The sequence below is a fragment of the Barbus barbus genome (assembly GCF_936440315.1).
Source record: "Barbus barbus genome assembly, chromosome: 36".
Classification (NCBI taxonomy): domain Eukaryota; kingdom Metazoa; phylum Chordata; class Actinopteri; order Cypriniformes; family Cyprinidae; genus Barbus; species Barbus barbus.
Genome location: NC_136714.1, coordinates 12,165,152 through 12,181,545, shown reverse-complemented (window position 1 = coordinate 12,181,545; position 16,394 = coordinate 12,165,152). Strand labels below are relative to the sequence as shown.

The window sequence follows — 16,394 nt, the reverse complement described above, 5'->3', positions numbered from 1 at the left end:
GTGGCTAATGACCAGCAGAATGATGCTGTACTTTGGTCTGTGGATCTGTGGGACTTCGGATTAGAGGTATTGCGTTGTCCCTTGTGAGAAGGTGATTGGGTGTTGTTTGTGAGGTCAGTGCCTGGGCGGGGCTTTATTGATAGTTCATCCAGCTAGGAAAGAGAAAAAAAAAGGTCTCAAATTTGCATTATTATACTACTATGGTTAAAACAACTGCCATTAAAAAAAACAGGAGCGATACAGTTAAGTACCATGATTCATGTCATTTTTAATAAAATCATACACTTGAGTATCTGAATGTTAAGGTGCCTATTTTAAAGAGTAATTAAGGAAATTATCTGCGTAATTGGCTGAATATAGCAGTTATAGTAAGCATAACAGAAAACTAGGGATGCACCGAAATGAAAATTCTTGGCCGAAGCCAAACAAAATTAAACATTGGGCCAAAGACCAAACACGGTTTTTCGCATTTTTCCCGCTATGTAGGCCTATTTTGCCAATTGTTTTTCACCAATGCATAAATTAAATAGCCAAAATGTGCTTTTTACTGTTTTGTCCTGCTTTTCAAATAAAAAAATCTATTTTTAATTTTAATTTAAAAATATTATTTAACACTGAACATTTTTTTTTACATTCTATCTTTTTTTTACATTCTATTCTAACTTAAAATTAATAAGTTACTAAAATAATATTTTTTGCCCATTTTTGAGACCCCCTTCTTGAATCAAGCATGCATTTTTTTACTGTACAAACAAATGCAGCCTTGCTGAGCAGAAGAGACTTCTTTTAAAACATTGGAATATATTACAGATGGCAATTTGAACACTATGTTTGAATATTATAATAAATGTATAGAGTTGTTGTAGGGTAATTATTATTATAGTTGTATTTTTTTTTTTTTTTACAGAGCAACAGTCAAATTACAATACTAACATTTATGAATGTTGATGGAGCTGTTGCTTTTTCTTAGATTTTATTTTGTCAGAAATCCGCAGGAAGATAGTGCTTTTTGTTGACAACAGCATGCAGATATTTGGGTATATGTTTGTCGCATGTATCACATTTTCACGTCTTTAAAAAAATGATAAAAATGTCACTGAGCAAATGACGAGTAACAGTGTTTTAGCACAGACTTTTCTTGCGTTTTGGACTTTGAACCCTGGCGACGCGAGCTTGTGCAGCGCTGTTTGAATACATGCAATTCATGCGTGTATTAGAAAACATAACATTCTGCTGTTTATTTACTAATCGTTTGGGCCATTTCGCGATTTCAATCATCATAGTAACCAGCAACAACCACCCCTTCCTCTTCTCTTCGGAGACATGAGATGCAGCGCTAAGCAGTCTCTCGCTGTCAGTGCATTTGTACTTGTTATGATTTTTGCGTCTTTCTCTGAAAGTTTTAAATACTTTCACACTGCAGATGTGTTTGCTGCATTAGTGCACGCGCCTCTATTTGATCGCGTCATGTCATTGTTCGGTACAATTTATTCGGCCGAACACCGATAGAGATTTTTTTGCCATTTTCAGCCGAGCAATTTCGGTTGCCGAACATTCAGTGCATCCATTCAGAAAACAGAACAAATCAACAAACAAAAACCAGAATAGGATAAAACGGAAAAAGAACAAAACAATGAAAAAAAAAAAAAAACGAACAGAAAAAAAAAAAAAAATTAAGATATAAAAACAAAACAAATAAATATAACAATAGACCAAAAAAAAAAAAAAAAAAACCTCAGATGTTCATATGATCTTTAGAGTAACATACCTCGGAGTTCCTATAGTCCAGTAATAAGTAAGTTGCCATGACATCATTGTATTTTTGGTTGATCAGGGAGTCTTGTATCTCATCTAGAGAGTATCCCATCCGTAGCATTATATCTGAGGAGACAGACCAAAGATTTAAATAAGAATTATTATTATAAGAACTATTATGCATCAAACCTTTAGTTTACATTTTCATTACACAACACTAACCTCAAGTATAAGCAACACAACTAAATATATCCATTTTGAAAGTAACAACTATCAAAATAAAATAAAATAATAATCATGCACAAACCACACACCATAAAGAGAAAAGAAAACAGGAAAGTGTTATAAAGCAGGACAAACATGAATCGTTGTTTTAACTCACAAATTAAGAGGCTCAAATGAGCTGATCTATGGAATTTAGATTCAGTCCCATCACCAAGATTTGTTACCCAACCATAATCCATCTCGGCCTCAAACCCCACCCACCACCATCACCAAAGCCCCGGGCCACGTCTGCCCCACCTCTCTTCCAACCCCCTGCACTGCTGGGGTGCTGACCTGTCCTCTTAGGGTCCTTGTAGTCAGGTTGGGGTTCGATGTAGGGCTTCAACCCGTCGTCCTCATGGCCCACGTTCATCCACCGGTCCTTCATGATCTGCTGCTGAGCGTTAGGAAGGAAAGAGTACAAGGTGAAGAGATCATATGGGGTGGGGCCCACTGGTATAAAGTAACGATGCAAAAAAAAAAAAAAAAAAAAAAAGTTGGCCTTTATGAAGAGGATACACAGAGTCAACTGGGGCAGAACTTCAAAATCAAATCACACAGTGCTGAAAAGCTGAATCAGTCCAACAAAACATATCAATCTGATGCAAACAGTTGTTTGTGCAGAGTCTAAGAAGCCTCAGACTGTATGCCCACAGACCACCCATGAACAGTCTGATGCATAGTGCACACAAAACTAGCGATCGGCTGGCTTTTATGTAATTCCCTGGAATAAAGGTTTATATCAGTCTATCATTATTACCAGGTACCTGCACAGGCAGAACTGATCACAGGATTTATTTAGCTTGAAGTTGAGAGGTTCATGGCATTGAATCTTACATACAGGCAATTTATAAGGAGTTTATATCACATTTTCAAACAACAGAAATTTTAATTGTTTACTTTCCCTTCTGGTTTGTTGAACAGTTATATGATCGAATGGTCCATTGGACCAGGGTCGTAACAATTTTAAGATCGAAATGAAAAGGGTAAAACAATAATATCAATACATAAGTCGTATTAATAAAAACCAACCTTTGATACATAAAAGTGCCTAAAATTGAAGAGACACCAATGTCGTCTTGGCCAGGATAAGGTGCAATGTAGACCAGACTTTACACAATAGTTAAAGGGTTAGTTCACCCAAATATTAAGATTCTGTCATTAATTACTCAGCCTCATGTTGTTCAAAACCCATAAGACCTTTGTTTCTTCTCTTCCGTTCACAAAAGTACCATGACGCATGCGTATGGTGCTGCTGACGCAGGAGCCGGCGTTCTGCCGTAGAACCTGGATCCGCTGCACGTTGTTTACAAGCAGAGGAATGCACACACTTGCGTTGTGGTACTGACGTGAATGCACGTCGACTGACACAAGAGGATAAATTGCTGAATACAGTTATTATCTATGTTTTCTTTGCGCACAAAGTATTCTCGAAGCTTCATAAAATTACTGTTGAACCACTGATGTCACATGGACTAATTTAACAATATCCTTACTGCCTTTCTGGGCCTTGAACATGTCAGTTGCATTGCTGTATATGGAGGGGCCAGAAAGCTCTCTGATTTCATAAAAAAATCTTAATTTGTGTTCTGAAGATGAACAAAGGCCTTGGAACGACATGTGGGTGAGTAATTAATGACAGAATTTTAATTTGAGTGAACAAACCCTTTAAAACTCAAGACAGATGATTATGTGAGTATTTCTGAATGTACAAACCTCAAGGCTCCCTCTCTTGGTTGGGTTGAGTATGAGGAACTTCTTCAGTAAGTTCTCACAGTCGGTCGACATGTAGAAGGGAATCCTGTACTTGCCCCTTAAAACCCGTTCTCGCAACTCCTAACAACAAAAAAACACAAGCATTCAGCATTTAAGTCAAAGCTGTTCCATAAGCCGTTTCCATCACCTTTTTATGCGCTTTTTGAAGTACGGCATCAGAAACAAGTGATGGAAACGCCAAATTTCGAAAAGAAATCCCTTAATTCGCAAAAACGTTTTTACGCTCGCTTGAGGTGGTTTTTAACTTGTGCGAAAAAGGCTTAATGCAAATAATGGGAGATGGAAACGCATTTAGTGAATAAATCCCGCGTGAGCGTTCAAAAACGTCATGTGACTTTGCGCTATGCGATGGCATAACCTGACTAACCAGCGGACTGATTTTGTTGCACAGCATCTGAAATGTTGTTATGGTCATTCTGAAGTGCCCGAGCAAAATCTGTCGTCAAAGTATTTCTGTATAATTGCCTCCCAGAACAGTCTGCCACGACTGCGTTCCCAAATAGCTGACATTCACCTCCGAAAGAAAGACCGCATTTATTGTTTCATCTGCTCTCTCGAAGTGCAATTTATCATATTTGAGAATTATTATATTCAGTGGCTTCTCCTACTTTTCGTTGGATGGAAACGGTGTTTATTTGCAAATGTTTTACACAATATTCCAATTTTGCGCACAAGTTTAATTCGCAACTTAGGATGGAAACCCTGTTATTTACTCCTATTTCTGTGCACACCTTTAGGTTCTGTCCATCGAACGGCAAAGAACCGCTGACCAGTGTGTATAATATGACCCCAAGACTCCAGACATCCACCTCCGGCCCGTCGTACTTCTTCCCCTGAAAGAGCTCGGGGGCAGCATAAGGAGGGCTGCCACAAAAAGTATCCAGCTTGTTGTCCAGTGTGAACTCGTTACTGAAGCCAAAATCTGCAATTTTAATGTTCATGTCTGCATCCAGGAGCAGATTCTCTGCCTGCAAGCAAGAAAGGATCTTTGGTGATTACGTATCTAGGGATGAAACCAAATCTGCGCCAGTATAGAAGACTAGTCATAAAGGCAGAGGTAAAGATATATAAAATATAGTGTGAAAAAATCTTGTTTACCTTGAGGTCTCTGTGAACAATGTACTTCTGGTGACAGTACTGCACCGCTGACACAATCTGCAAACACACATAAGTCGTTACTTCTGTCACAACACTAACTTACACACAAACTGACTTCTAAAATGATTTCTTAGAGTAAAGTTTAGCAATGCAATTACATCTCGTATTGGCATTAACAAATGTGACAAATGTTTATACTATCAGACTCTATTATTGAAAACAGTCTCTTACTTGTGATCGGATCAACAATACCATCATGCGAACAAGGCATTACATTTTAGAAGTAGAAAAGAAAGTACATGTAATAGAGAAACCCAAACACCACTGATGTGTTTACAGCCCCTATGGTGCTTTGTATTCATGTAACAGCAATATCAAATATACAAGGGAGTGAATAACCAAATGCACAGCATCTCACCTGTCTGAATTTGGCTCGAGCCTCTTTCTCTTTCATTCTGCCGTGGGCTACGAGGTAATCAAACACCTCACCTGCAAACCAAGAAGGGGAACAACAGTCACGGTTAGAAAAGAAACAGTTGCACAAATTGAGAGTAAGCTAGAAGGTCTGGCTTTGGTACGAACACAGCCTCTGGTACTTTACTATAAAACAATAATTTGCCTAACAAATAAACAGCCGCAGGAGACTCATGAAAAGAAACTAGAGCGGTCAATAAATTCAATATTGATAATTCATGGTGTGTACATGTTGAGTTCTGCAAGGTATTTGCATGGCATATTACAAAGTAGCATGTGTGTGTCACGGTTTCCTTTGGAATGCAGCCTATGCAGTGGGATGTTTTTGCAGCTGTCGCCGGATGGTCATCTTAATGTTTGTTAAAAAAAGAAAAGATATTTCTACTTAAATTTAGCCATACAAACAGTGCAAATTTAATTTAACCCCAAAAATGATTATTCTGTCATCATTTACTCACTGGTAACATAAGAATATATTCTGAAGAACGTTGGTAACCAAAAGGTTTTGGTCTCCATTGACTTTCCATAATATGGACAAAAAAAATACAATGGGAGTCAATGGAAACTGACCAAATCTTCAAAATATCTTCTGTGTTCTGGAGATAAAAAAAGTATTACAGGTTTGGATCAACCTGAGAGTGAGTAAATGATAGAATTCTCATTTTTGGATGAATTATCCCTTTAAGTCTCAATAAACATTTCTGTTGGATTTGATTTAGATCAATTACTAAATGCTTTTAAATAATCTCTCGCATAGATGGATTACTTTCTACAGTGCCTGAACAACTGAAATGTGCTGAACAGCAGTGTATTTTCATCCGTGTCAGGGTTTGAAATTTGAAAAATGATGATACAGTAAGATGGTAAATTTAGGTATTTAATGGAGACAGTGATCAGAATTATAGACTGAGAGCCACATCCTGTCTACAGAGGCATTTACAGAACAGCTGAACATTCAGAATGCAGAGAGAGAGAAAAAAACTACTGTGTAATAGGGTAGAAATATGAGGTTAAAATGGGCTGAAGAGAGCTCTGACCTCCGCTGGCATATTCCATCACCAAGTAGAGGGTCTTATCGGTCTCAATCACTTCAAATAACTTCACTACATGAGTACAAGAGGGAAAAAAAAGAAATGTAATAAAGGTGAGACATATTTTGCTTTATTTAAATGCAATGCAAGTATGCTGGATGAAGACTAAAAATCATTTTGATTTGGGTTATTCCCAAGAGGTTTTACGCTCACCAAATCCAGTTGCACAGAAAAACACTGACATTTGGACAAGGATTAATGAACCCAAAAAAATGGGGAAAAAACCCAGTGGGCACAGCCAAAACCGGAAAACTGGAGATTCAAGCTGAGATTTAAGGGCGATTTGTCTGTCAATTAATCTCACCAATATTTGGGTGATTCAAGAGCTTCATGATCCTCACTTCCCGAAATAGCTGAGAACGGAGACAGAAGATGTCAATGTGCAGCAAACAGATGATGTAGATGTCCATCGCAGAGCGTAAATATTTCAAACTTGTGCACACATGAGTAAAATGTAGCTAATATCTACCCCCACCAAAACCCGCATCCAACCAGTCCTTTACTTCAGGAAGTACTTGAGTCTAATTTTCTATAATTAGCTGCCATGGGCCCTACAGAGAAATGGCTTTGCATCTTTAAAGTTGTGAGGCAACAGGAAGAGACACAACTTAGGGGTGGGAGAGTTAAAAAAAACAAATGAGCAGTATACTTCTGAAATTGCATTCTGACCCTATTATACCTAAGGAGGAAGGGTCAGACTCACCTTTTGAAGACTTGAGGAGTTGAGCTGAGTCTTGTCTATGATTTTTACCGCCACCTGATTGAAAGGGTGAAGAGTTCGGTTAGGAAAAAGCGCTTGGGAAAAGCCCTGAGGGCTGCAGGCACACATCAGCCTCGGCCTGCCTTCATACAGATCACAATCTCACATCATCAGGAAACAATTCACCATGCTGCATTGAGATTACAGCACGCTGCTCCTGCGGCGAGCGCACACACGTGAACCCAGAGTTTTCACCTTCACCCCTCTTCTCTATCGGACTAAAACCTCTCTCTGCAATCAGGAGTCACATGGTGCGTTATCAGCATCTCAGAACCATGCAGTCTCATATTAGCAGGCACAGGGATCCAAAAACAAGCCCAGCTGAATGTTAAGTGTGCTGTAGCATGCACAAAGAGTGGAGGATTCAGAGACTGTGAATGAAAACTGGACCACTAAAGTCACGTGATCAGTTTATTATGCAGAAAGTGTAAATATATAGATTTTTAAATATATAGCATATTCTAAATTCTGTATGATATTAGTGATACACCAATGTTTCACTATTAAAAACAGATGATGATTAGAGCCAATTACGTTCTGTAAATTATACTAATACCACTTTTCTGGAAATTAATACCACTTTTTTCCCCATTGATTTCTATAGTATTTTTTTCCCTTGCTAATGGTGACCAACAATTTTTTTGGGTTTGTTTTGTTTTTTTTCAAAATATCATCTTGTGTGTTCAACAAAGAAATTTATTCAGGTTCTGAATGACATGAGGGTGAGTAAATGACATGATTTGGGGGGGGGGGGGGGGGGGGGGGGCTATCCCTTTAAAGTCATGATGTACCTGAAGAACAGAAAAATCTTCTTTTGCAGTGTGACATACATCCAATTGAAAAAGATCATCAAAAAACATTTAGGGATGGTTACTTGGTTCAATTCATTGGTTGTTGATTGGGCAGAGTTTGAGCAGACAAAACAATTAGAGATGTCTGGCATACATCAAAACAGAGAAGTCTTGAGATATTTCAATTCAATTAAAATGAAATTCAGACTTGAAGATGTGAAATTAATTATTAGCATTTTTTTATTAGCAAGTATTTTACAGTGTATTAAAAACTACTGGTATAATTAGATGTTGTTCTGAGTAATATTAATGAATTGTGTGCATCACCACATCATAGTACGATGACAACAAAAATACAATTTAATGATATTATTGGGAAACACTATATTGCCATTTCTACAGAAAGTATGTAGGTGTCACCACCATTGAAGTACACGCTTTCAGTGCACAGCAGAGGCAGTCTGTTTTTTTTCTCTGAGAGGGATCAGGTGGACGGCTGCTTTAAAATCTCAGAGGTGTCAGACTTGAGCTAACAACTGAGCAGCATGTTTATTATCATCTGCATTATGGAAGTCAGACAAATGACTCAAACACATTCCACTTATGAGACAAATCATTTGGTATTTAAACAGCCCACAGTTTGCCTTGTGTCACATTCTTTATTTGGGGGGTAAATGCAATCCTCACCTCTTTGCCAGTGAGGATGTGCTTGGCCAGTTTGACCTTGGCGAAGTTGCCTTTGCCGATGGTTTTCAGGAGCCTGTAGCAGCCGATGTGGGGCTGCTCGTCTGCTGTGGAGTGGGGCATGTTGCAGCGCACCCCGGGCTTTGAGTCGGAGTGAGACTGCAAAGGAAGAGAGAGGAAAAAAACTGTTTGTTTTTTCCAACCATTCCAGACCACAGTTCTTCACCTGGGAACGGTTATGAAGATTGAACCCAAACGCACAGATGGGAGGTTTGCAGAGCAATGCTTTAATAATATCCTTATCAGAGCTCAGGTGATTCTGATTGGATAGGACTGTCGCCAGTCGCCATCTGATTCTCACACTAAGCAGACTTGCAGAGGGAGGCAGAGATGAAGAGTGAGGTAGAAAAAGGAAGAGACAGTGAAAGAGCAGAGGATAAGGATGTAACAAAATTTTGGCAGAAAACAACATTTGCGTTGCCTGAAAGAAAAAAAACAGGCAGAAAATCTTAGCCAAAAAGGAGAACAGAAAGTACATTCACATCCAATAAATGAATAGACTTAAAAAATAAAAATAAAAATCTGATTACATGGTTCAGGTTTCATTTAAGTAAACAGCAGCTGTTGATAGATGACATATTGATGGGAAAGAGACAGACAACTGAGACAAGCACAATGTTTAAAATCCTAAAAATGCACATTGCAGTCAATATTCACATGACATTTTCAGTTTATATTTGCATTTTCTAGCTGTGCATTATAGTCCCAATGGCAAACTTTACATACTTTGCTCAGCCTCAGTCAGTGAGATTTATTAATGCTTTTGAAAGGTCTCTTATACTAACCAAGGCTGCATTTATTGGATTAAAAATACCAAAAAACAGCAATACTATAAAACAGTATTACCATTGGAAATAACCTTCCTATTTTAATGTATAAAATATAATGTATTCCTGTGATGGTGAATCTGATTTTTCAGCAGCCATTAATCCAGTCTTCAGTGTCATATGATTCTTCAGAAAACATTCTAATATGCTGATTTGGTCTTTAAGAAACATTTCTTATGCTGTTTACAATTCTGTGTAAAGCTTGATACTGGTTTTTTTTTCTTTCAGGATTCTCAGATGAATAGAAAGTTAAAAAACAGCATTTATTTGAAAAAAAAAAGAAATTTAGCTGTAAAAGTCTTTACTGTCACTCTGGTTAACTTAATGCATCCTTTGTGGAATAAAGTATTAATTTCCTTCCCTGTATGAGACATTCAATGTGTAATATGTAGTATTCGAAATTTACTACACCTGACCTGTTATTAAATATACTTTTTCATATTTAACAGGAAACCAAGGTATGACAGATGCCATGTAGGCCTGTCGCGATAGTCGATAAATCGATTAATCGCACGATAAAAAAAAATGACCTCGATAATTTTTCTGGCCGCGATAATTTCATTTGCATACTTGTTTGTTATCCGCGACTGAATGACAACTCTCGTTTCCTTAGCGTAGTAGAAGTGAACCCTCTTGTCAGTTGCATTGTCTTTTGTGTGGGGAGGCGGCGCTTGTTAGTCACATGGACTTTGTGTGGGTAGGCGGGAGTGCTTGAGGCGACTGCAGAGAAGAGCGAAAAGACGAGACGCAAGTTGTGACATGGAACTGGTTTCAAAGCCAAACGCGACAGCTGCAGTGTGGGAGCACTTCGGATTCAAACTGAATGACCGTGGTGAACCACTTAACCTGAGCGAGCCGGTATGTCGCATTTGTTTTAAAACAGTATCGACTAAAACCGGTAACACAACAAACATGCACATGCACCTAAAAAACACTTTTATTGTTTTTGGTTGTTTTGTTCATTGTTATTGTGGATTTTTTAACACTTTTATTGTTTTCAGTGTTAAATAGTCTTTGGAAATAAACGTTTATTGAATTTTGAAAGGTGTATGTGCATTATTATGCCATTATCATTATTCTAGATGAAAATGGTCTCAGATCGACAATATTATCGTTTATCGCGATAATTTCTTGGACAATTTATCGTCCAGCAAAATTTGTTATCGTGACAGGCCTAATGCCATGCGCTAATGATGCCCTTATTTTGAATAGTTTTTTTTACAGTCAATATTTCAATGAACAACACTTTAATAATTGTGCTGTTGTTTTTACACCCACACAGTACTTTATTACAAAACAGCACAAACAACCTTTAAAATATTGATTAATTTCTCTAAAAATTAAAAATAACAATAAAGTAAACAATTTTAGCAATTCCAAAACAAGACAAAAGTACAAAATGACCACTTTCAGTTTTGTTTTTCAGACCAGTATTTGAGTTTCAGCCATTTCAGTGCATCACCAGCAGAGTTGATGAGAAAAGAGAGAGATGGATAATGTGTGATGCTGTGAATTTTGTCACAGGACACACAGCAGGCAAGGTAAAAAAAAAAAAAAAAAAAAGGGGAAGCTGAGAGTGAGAGAGCAAGTTTGACAACGGGGATTTCTCTTGACTGTTGTGAGGTACACTTGGTTCTTTCTGTGTGTTGATTGGGGAACAGAGCATTAATTGTGGCCTGTCCCTGTTTGTGTGTGTGTGTGTTTGTGTGTGTGTGCTCACATTAGAGCTGCAGTTTGAGGACAGGCTGTTGACCAGTGAGGTGAGCACATCAACGAAAACAGATACACTGTTGTCTGGATTGTCGCACATTTTCACAACACAATTAATGCCACCATGTTCACATTAGTCCATGTGACGCATCCATCGCTGAGGTATGGCTTGCGTCTGTACGTCAGTGTGCTAAGAGCGCCCTTTGTCTACAGAGAGCAAACATCTACAAAAACTCAATTTCAAGGCACCTAAAAACAGGGCTCGACAGAGCGAGCATTTCACTCGCATTTGCGACTAAAAATAGATGTGTGCGAACTGGAAAATGTATTTAGGAGCACAAGTGCGAATACAAAACAAAATACAAAACAGCCTAACTTATACAGTAGCCTATAACAAACGTATTAATTTATTCTGTTTATTTATGGAAAAATTGCGATGCAGCCTCATATGATTACTTTAGAACTTTAAAAAGGCAACGGTTTAATTTAAATGAGCACAGATGAGAAGAAAAGCGGAGCGAGTTAAAGTGAAGACGCGCTGAATGACGCACATTCGCCACTAGAGGGCGCTGCCGCTGCCGTTACCCCGGTAACCCAGTAAACAAATCAGCTGCGCTACTTTCCTAAAACTGTGTAAATAATGTTTCACACTCAGTCATTTAGATATTTATATTCGCTTTAGTCTTCACAATAGCATCAAATAATTCTTACTTAAAGACTTAATGAGCTATTTATTTTCAAACATTTTTTCTAACCTAAACATGGCCCATCCACTGATCTATAATAGAGAACAGGCGGCCTATCTATATATCAACGACTGATTCGTTATTATTGTTCAGTAACACAAGTTCCATTAGTTAACATGAAAAAAACAATGACTGCATTTATTAATAATGCTATCTTAATTTCAACTTTTAATAATACATTATAAAATCAAACGTTGTCTTAATATAATTCAATGGAGCTAACATTAACTAACATAGTTGTATTTTTTTATTAATCAACATTAACAAAGAATATTAACTACTGCAACAATTAGCTATTGCACATTTTTAGTTAATGTTAACCTGCTTTAACTAATGTTAATAAATGGGACCTTACTTACCTATTGTTCTTTTGTTCATTTGAACAATCTTTTGCACTCTAATCTTGAAACACTTGTTTACTTTATATTTTTATGTATTTTTTATAAAAGCCTTTTAGTAAATTATCTTTAATAAAGTTATTTAACCTGTTAGGAGGACAACACTTTTTTTCACTTAGAAATTATATATTGTGATTTAAAAACAAAAACATATACCGTGACAAAAGCTTCAATGATTATTGTGAAAATTTTATACCGACACAGTTTAATAGGATTATAACTAATTACATAATTAGCCTATTAAATAGTGTCTGAAGTAAAATTATTTAAGAACCTTGTGTACTTTCTGTATTCTGATAAATTAAATAATTGTGATTGTAAATGTCTCTTTGTATCCCCTTATTAAGCTAAAACACCTAATTTGAAAAATTTGCATTGCGCCCCTAAATTTTTTTAATGCGCTCCTAAATTTTTTGACTTAGGAGCACATGTGCTCCTTGGTGAAAAGGTAAGTGTCAAGCCCTGCCTAAAAAAGTACTGGATGAGCTTGACGATAAATCATGATAAAATTCCCCACGGTTAGTATTACCGTTTCATATTTTAATTATCATTAAAACCGTATTCGATTACCACGATCTGAACAACTCACGATAAATAAATACTGTCCAGCATAAAGCAGAGTGTAACAGTCTCACGTGCGCACAGCAGCAGAGTAGTTTCATTCTGAGTGAAAACAGGGCGGAAAAGCTGGGAGGTTTTAAAAGAGTGCTGAGGGAATTATACACATGAATATATCAGTGAATTAATTATATGAATGTACCTCTGAAGGATCTGACTGTCTTCAGAAACGATTCGATGGCATTTTGTTTTCATCTTAGCTCCATGTAATACCTAAAGGAAGTGTTCTTAAACAATACTGCTTTGTTCGCGGAGTTCATGGGAATCAGCTGTAATTCAGCTTTTCTATATAAAGCGCCACCTGCTGTCAGAGAGTGGATTTACAGACACTTATTTACATTCAGCCTGTGTGCAGTTTCTGTCTGGCCAAAAAAACGGACCAAATTTGCATGCCCTGCTGTAAATTTTAACCGGTTGATGAAAAACAAGCTTATGTGGATTCTACACATTTAAACAATTCAGTTAATCTATATAGATTTATTTATGGAGCAGATAAGTGGATAGAGAGTTGGACTTGTAACCTGAATGTCGCGGGTTCGAGTCTCAGGTCCGGCAGGGATCGTAGGTGGGGGGAGTGAATGACCAACACTCTCTCCACGCTCAATACCACGACTGAGGGGAGACCCTTGAGCAAGGCACCGAACCCCCAACTGCTCCCCGGGCGCCGCAGCATTGGCTGCCCACTGCTCCGGGTGTGTTCACTACTGTGTGTACACTTGGATGGGTTAAATGCAGAGCACAAATTCTGAGTATGGGTCACCATACTTGGCCACACACCACTTCCCCCCCTCCCCTTCCCCTTATTAATCAATTATCATTTTGACTTAACTCTTTTCTATAAAGGCTGAAATGTGAGGTTTACCTTTATATGAAACTTTTTCAAAGCTTTATTTGAACATTGACTATTTATTTGAACATGCTATTAAACTAGTGTCAGTCAAGTTGTCATTTAAAATCTAGACCTCATTGGTAACGTTATTGTTTTAGTGATTACGCAAACAAAAAGTCATTTTATTTGCCGTTTGTTGACTTTTAAGTATAAAACTTGGTGAAGTGATTTATGTTTCGGTACTTTTTGAACATCTCCAGCACATTTTAACAATACCGTGATAATACTGATAACCGTGATAATTTTGGTCACTATAATCGTGTTGAGAAATTTTCATACCGTTACATCCCTAACAACAGTCAAAGATTTCACTTAGATGAATTACAAAAACAACCTATAAACAATATGATACATATTCATACAATGGAGTATAAGATATGTACATATATCTGTATACATACACATGGACAAAAAAAGGATGCAAAATATTCTATTTTATACAAATCTTATATTTATATCTAATAACACCATAAATATTATCTAAAATTATTAATTACATATATCAGGGATTTGAATTTTGATTTTATCATTTCAGTGTGAAATATGACCAAGACATTCTTTGTGAGATTCTCCCACTTACAGACAATCACCCACAAACAAGTTTGCCAGATGTTCGTGACCAAAGGGAAGTGTAATGATACTGCAGCGAGTGTACGTCACACTGAGCTGATTGCTGCGAGGGTCTGCAGTGAGTGTAACACTCAAAGCACACACAAACACACAGCTCTGACCTTCAGTACAGCAGCACTGCTGCTCAACCACTGATTTACACACCAATCACCTCAACAAATCTATCTCACACTTCAACACCGATGCAGCAAGGGAAAACACCACACAAACCTTTCTGCCCACCATGATAATTCTTACACAATTAACACCTAGACCTAACACCACATACAACAGGAAAAGGCCGGTCTTCCTTTGAGAAACTAATAACAATGGAAGTAATTAAGCAACACACTTCAGGCATTTTTACAGGCCCCCAGTGTGGTTATGCAGAGGAACACCAATGGCTAGCTAACTAAGTGAAGTGACATACTGCCAAGTATGGTGACCCATACTCGGAATTCGTGCTCTGCATTTAACCCATCCAAAGTGCACACACACACCGTGAACACACACACCCGGAGCAGTGGGCAGCCATTTATGCTGCGGCGCCCGGGGAGCAGTTGGGGGCTCGGTGCCTTGCTCAAGGGCACCTCAGTCGTGGTATTGAGGGTGGAGAGAGCGCTGTACATTCACTCCCCCCACCTACAATCCCTGCCGGCCGGAGACTCGAACCCGCAACCTTTGGATTATGAGTCCGACTCGCTAACCATTAGGCCATGACTTCCCCAATTCCCACATTATATTGTTAATTTAAAACAATAATAATAAAAAGTCTTTTAAAATCTTATAATAGACTTTACATTACATATAGGTCATGTGACAACCCTTAAAGGCCATCCTAGGTGTTTTTGACTTTCTTCTTTCAAACAAACACAATCAGAGTTATTAAAAAAATGTACTGGCTCTTCCAAGCTTTATAATGGCATTGAATGGTGGTCGAGATTTTGAAGCCCAAAAAAAGTGCATGCATCCATCCATCATAAGAAGTGTTCCACATTGCTCCAGGTGGTTAAAGGCCTTCTGAAGCAAAGCGATGCATTTGTAAGAAAAATATCCACAATTAAAACTTTATAAACTGTAATCTCTAGTTTCCGCTAACTGTCGCATGTGCGTTTACGAGAGAGTGGCGTTCCAGCAGATGACGAAGGATGAAGGCATAGCGTAAGCTCTGGCGAGAAGTGATGGGACATTTTTTCATATAACTCCGACTGTATTTGCCTGAAAGAAGAAAGTCATATACACCTAGGATGGCTTGAGGGTAAATAAAATTGTGTGAACTAATTTTTAAAGCAGTAGTTCACCCCAAAATGAAAATTGTGTCATTTACTTCCTCATTTCATCCTAAACTTGTATGACCTTTTAACAGTCAACAGACATTAGTCAAAGTAGTGCCATATTTAATTTTTGACAGGCATGAAAACAAGGCAGTGAGGGTAGGGCTGTGCAATTAATCGAAATTCAGTTTCGATTTCGGCCTCCAACGATTATGAAAATACAGTAATCGAGATAAAACTATTATTGCGCCCCATTCTGCCCCCTTTCCAGCGGTGCCCTTTAATTCCTCCATAAAAGGCCAATTTCACGTGCAAATCAGTAAAATCGTGTAACGAGACTTCTGCAAAATGGGACTTGCTTGATTTATTTAAAGTCCGTGTAAAGAGAATTCTGAGAATTGTTTCTAAACACATTGCAAATGTTAGAAATGTATTGCTGAAACACATTACAAAGACTCTGAACTATGTAGTACTGAATTTAGCTCCTAACACTATAATAACTACGTTGAGAGGTCAAGTTCTTAGTTTATCTTTTTGAATGTCTGTGATGTTAGATATACAGATTCTGGG

General features: G+C 37.8%; 1 protein-coding gene across 20 annotated transcripts in view; it reads right to left on the bottom strand.

The window, feature by feature from the left end:
• Window positions 1-16,394, bottom strand: part of LOC306856320 (serine/threonine-protein kinase MARK2-like) — a 42,312-nt gene that overhangs the window by 14,792 nt on the left and 11,126 nt on the right. For 5 of the 20 annotated variants that reach the window (XM_079395534.1, XM_079395537.1, XM_079395531.1 and 2 more), the window contains exons 2-12: window positions 8,697-8,852; window positions 7,162-7,215; window positions 6,763-6,811; window positions 6,405-6,470; window positions 5,312-5,382; window positions 4,894-4,950; window positions 4,527-4,763; window positions 3,736-3,855; window positions 2,278-2,413; window positions 1,769-1,881; window positions 32-152 (exon numbers count right to left, since the gene is read on the bottom strand). In XM_079395534.1, the coding sequence (XP_079251660.1) occupies window positions 32-152; window positions 1,769-1,881; window positions 2,278-2,413; window positions 3,736-3,855; window positions 4,527-4,763; window positions 4,894-4,950; window positions 5,312-5,382; window positions 6,405-6,470; window positions 6,763-6,811; window positions 7,162-7,215; window positions 8,697-8,852 (1,180 nt within the window). Of the gene's footprint in view, window positions 1-31; window positions 153-1,768; window positions 1,882-2,277; window positions 2,417-3,735; window positions 3,856-4,526; window positions 4,764-4,893; window positions 4,951-5,311; window positions 5,383-6,404; window positions 6,471-6,762; window positions 6,812-7,161; window positions 7,216-8,696; window positions 8,853-16,394 lie in introns of all 20 variants that reach the window. The other 15 variants (XM_079395539.1, XM_079395540.1, XM_079395528.1 and 12 more) reach the window with 3 other exon arrangements.